The following is a 3768-nucleotide window of genomic DNA, read 5'->3' on the forward strand; positions in this document are numbered from 1 at the left end:
CTTCCTCCTCCTCACCATCATTTTCTCCTTCAAATGCCCTCTAAAGGCTGTCAGCCAATACGAGAGACACCATTAATTTTAGTTTATACAGAGCTATGTCGTCAAGGGCAAAACTTTTCCCCTTATCAACGCTTGTTCCCTGTAACTTGGCAGAAAAAGAATAAACTTTATACAGATGGCTGGGCAAAAATACAGACCAAAAATATCCACATCTCATTAATCCCGGATACACCAGGTCTCTGCTAAACAGGTCTCATCAGGAATGTTGGTCATCAAGTCCTTACCCAATATGGCTCATCATGTTTCTGCCCAACGTGGGTCCTTTGATGGGTGATGGAGTTGGAGCAGTGGATGAAGCTCTTCTGCAGCTGGGGAACTTGTGGAGCTTCCCTCACTGGTGGGTCCGTTGATGTTTGGTCAAGGCAGAGCTGTTGGTGAAGCTCTTCCCACACTCCTCACACTTATATGGCCTCTCCCCCGTGTGGATGCGCCGGTGAATGACGAGGTGGGAATTGATCTTGAAGCTTTTCCCGCAGTCGGTGCAACGGAAGGGCCTCTCCTCTGTGTGTGTCCGCTGATGCACAAGGACCTGTGAACTCGTCTTAAACCTCATCCCACACTCCCCACACTTGTAGGGCCTCTCCCCGGTGTGGATGCGCTGGTGGGTGATGAGGCTGGAACTCTCTGTGAAGCTCTTCCCACATTCCCAACACGTGTAAGGTCGTTCCCCAGTGTGGATGCGCCGGTGTCTGCGGAGGGCGGATCTGTCTGTGAAGCTCTTCCCACATTCCCCACAGGTGTAGGGCCGTTCCCCAGTGTGGATGCGATGGTGGGTGAGGAGGTCGTAGTCGTCCCTAAAGCTCTTCCCACAGTCCCCACACAGGTAGGGCCGTTTCCCAGTGTGGATGTGCTGGTGGCGCATCAAGGTGCTCTTGCTAAAGCTCTTCCCATGTTCCAAGCACTTATAGGGCTTTTCTCCTATCTGAAGCTGCTCATGGACCTCCAGGTCAGATCTCTGGCTGCCTTCACAGGACAGGGTGGGTTTTTCCTCCTTGGAGCATCTGGGGCTGAGTTTGGAGCCCTCCCTCATAGGGGATCTCTGTGGCTTTTCCTCCCCACTGACCTCCTGTGCTGTGGAGCCATTCAAAAGAACCTCTACCACGAGATTCTGCCGGACGGATCTGTCCTCTGTGCTCCCCGTGCTCAGCTCAGGGCCTGGGGCAGGAAGGAAGAAGGACAGGGAGGGGATTTGCCTCCTGCCCACAGGGAAGGCCAAGGAGATCCCCCCAAACCCATCCCCGGCAGGACGGCATCAGCAGCAGGGTTGTCCTGCAGCCGAGGCCATGCTGGGCTGAAGATGTAGCACAAGAAAGGGGTAAACGGGTACTGACTTCCTCCTCACCTGCCTGGGAGTCCTGGGGCATCTTCCTCTTCCTCACAGCCTCCTCCTCCATCTGGCCAAGCTTTGGGAAGGAGAAATCCTGGTTTGGGGGAAAAAACAAGGTGTGAGCGCGTTGGCTTGGGGGTTCCTCCTGCCTAAGTCCATCTCTAGAACATACTGGGCATCTTGTGTTCCTAAAAACCTCCAAAACACAAAAATTCAGCTCAAAACAACCCTCCCAGGAGTTTTTCCTCTCTGAACTCTCCATTTCATGGTTACTGGAGTCCCATGTGTATTGGGGATCCTGCCTCTACAGGGTTCCAGTCCTCTCCATGCTGCTGGGGATCCCTGGAATCCCAGGGTTCCCCCCTCTGTGAGCTCCTGCTTTGTTCTGGGTCCCCCCTTCTCTGCGCTGCTGGGGATCCTGGGGGTTCTCCTCTCTTGGGTCCTGCTTAGGGATGCCAGGGATTTGGGCATCCCAGGAGTTCCTTCTGCCCTCTCTGCTGCCATGTGCCCAGAGCCCCAGGGGTTCCTCCTCTGTCAGGTCTCGCCTTCTCCAGGCTCTTGGGGGTCCCACCTCCCGCTAGCACTGGTGCTCTCGCCTCCTCTCCAGACTGCCAGGGATCCTCCCTCTCCAGGATCCCTGATTAAGGGGCCTAGGGCTCCCTCTTGTGCTCCTGCCCCCTCATTCCAGATTCCAGGGCCTTCCCAGCTCTGGTATTGCCCCTCTCCACTCTCCCCACTCCGTGGGTCCCGGGGTTCCATCCTGTCCCACCCGAGGGGCCCCAAAACTAGTATCACTCCCCTTGCCTGTACCAACCAAATGATGCATAAAGTCCTTTTTACTCTTCTCTGACCTCCTACTCTGGCTCCTCCCCCTTTTTTGTCCCTTCCCTTTCTCCCGCCTCTCCCTCTCCAGGATCCACCCCCTTCCAGCCCTCCTCCTCCTCCCCCCAGCCCCAGCGCTTACCCTCGGGCCCCCCTGCCTGCCGTCCCCCACGGGAGGAGCAGGGACAGAGCTGGGGCAGCTCAGGATGGGACTCTCAGCTGCTCCCATTCCCTGTGAATGAATTCCCACTGCCCTGTACTCCAGGAGAGTGAACTCTGGCCTCTTCAAAGACCTACTTGGTTGATCCCGTGGGAAAACAAAGATACGGGAAGGAATAAGGAAACCTGCATACCCTGGAGATGGAGAGGCTAAGGTTTTTTTGGACTTTTATGCCTCAGGCTCCAAGAGGAATTGCTCCATCGGGAAAGGCTCCAGCACTGGGAGACTGAGGACCTTGAGCACGCTCCAGGAGAAGATGAGGTTGGAGACCTAAAAAATGGGAATGTGCACAAATCCATGGGATATGGAGATCCTGGAGGAGCTGCTGTTCAAAAAGACCTCCAATTTTAAAACAGGGGAAAGTGGGAAGATATCAGGAATTCCATCCCAAGGTCACAGAGCAGATTCTCCTGGGAAATCTTAAGGCACATAGAAAACAGCGCTTTTGGGGCAATCCCAGACACAGCCACGGAATTGGAAACCCCTGGGAAAAGGACTTGGAAATTATGGTGGATGGAAAATTCACCCGAGGCATGTTGGCAGGGCAGAAATGCCGCGGGATCCTGGGCTGGATCCAAAGAACTGGGACAAGGAGCATTCCAATCACCCCCCAGTTTGGGTCTGGGGGCACAGGATTATCCCACTTTTCCAAAATTTAAGGAATGGGACATAGGGTATTCCCACTTTGGGTCTGGAGGGCACAGGATTCCCCCAGTTTTCCCAAAATTAAGCACATGCAGTTTTCCCAGTTTTCTCATTTTGCATCTGGGGGCACAGAATTCTCCCACTTTTCCCAAAACTAAGAAACGGGACACGGGGTATTCCCAATTTCTCCACTTTAGGTCTGGAAGCACAGGATTGTCCCAGTTTTCCTAAAACTAAGGAATGGGACACAGAGCATTTCCTCGTCCCAATTTTGGGTCTGGGGGCACAGGATTCTCCCAGTTTTCCCAAAATTAAGAAATGGGGCATAAAACTTCCCCAGGTTTCCCAATTTGGGTCTGAGGGTGCAGGATTGTCCCAATTTTCCCAAAATTAAGGACATGGAGCATTACCAGTTTTCCCACTTTAGGTCTGGGACACAGGGTTCTCCCAATATTCCCAAAATTAACAAATGGGGAAAAGAGCATTCCAAATTTTCCCAGTTTGGCTTTGGAGGCAGACGATTCTCCCAGTTTTCGCAATTAAGGAATGGGACACAGAGAATTCCCATCCTGCAATTTGGGTCTGGGGCAGAGGATGCTCCCAGTTTTCCTAAAAAAGAGGACATGGTGCATTCTCAATTTTCCCAGTTTGGGTCTGGGAGCAAAAGATTGTCCCAGTTTGCTAAAGTTAAGGA

General features: G+C 53.2%; 1 protein-coding gene across 1 annotated transcript; it reads right to left on the reverse strand.

Annotated features, from left to right (window-relative positions):
• Window positions 1-13: 13 nt before the first annotated feature.
• On the reverse strand, window positions 14-2742 carry LOC139679116 (zinc finger protein 3-like). Its single transcript, XM_071570543.1, has 3 exons — window positions 2563-2742; window positions 1403-1481; window positions 14-1215 (listed from the first exon to the last, which is right to left on the reverse strand). The coding sequence occupies exons 2-3, from the start codon at window positions 1452-1454 to the stop codon at window positions 392-394; spliced, it is 876 nt and encodes a 291-aa protein (XP_071426644.1). The 5' UTR covers window positions 1455-1481; window positions 2563-2742; the 3' UTR covers window positions 14-391.
• Between the last annotated feature and the right edge of the window lie 1026 nt (window positions 2743-3768).

Source organism: Pithys albifrons, chromosome 15 (assembly GCF_047495875.1).
Source record: "Pithys albifrons albifrons isolate INPA30051 chromosome 15, PitAlb_v1, whole genome shotgun sequence".
In the NCBI taxonomy this organism is placed as follows: Eukaryota; Metazoa; Chordata; class Aves; order Passeriformes; family Thamnophilidae; genus Pithys; species Pithys albifrons.

What these genes read in the sequence shown, in the direction of transcription:
- LOC139679116 (XM_071570543.1), bottom strand. Translation starts at nt 1,454, where the DNA reads ATGGAGGAGGAGGCTGTGAGGAAGAGGAAGATGCCCCAGGACTCCCAG. An exon ending in GCCCCAGGACTCCCAGGCAG is followed by an intron (nt 1,216 to 1,402) that starts GTGAGGAGGAAG and finishes TTCCTGCCCCAG; the next exon opens with GCCCTGAGCTGAGCACGGGG.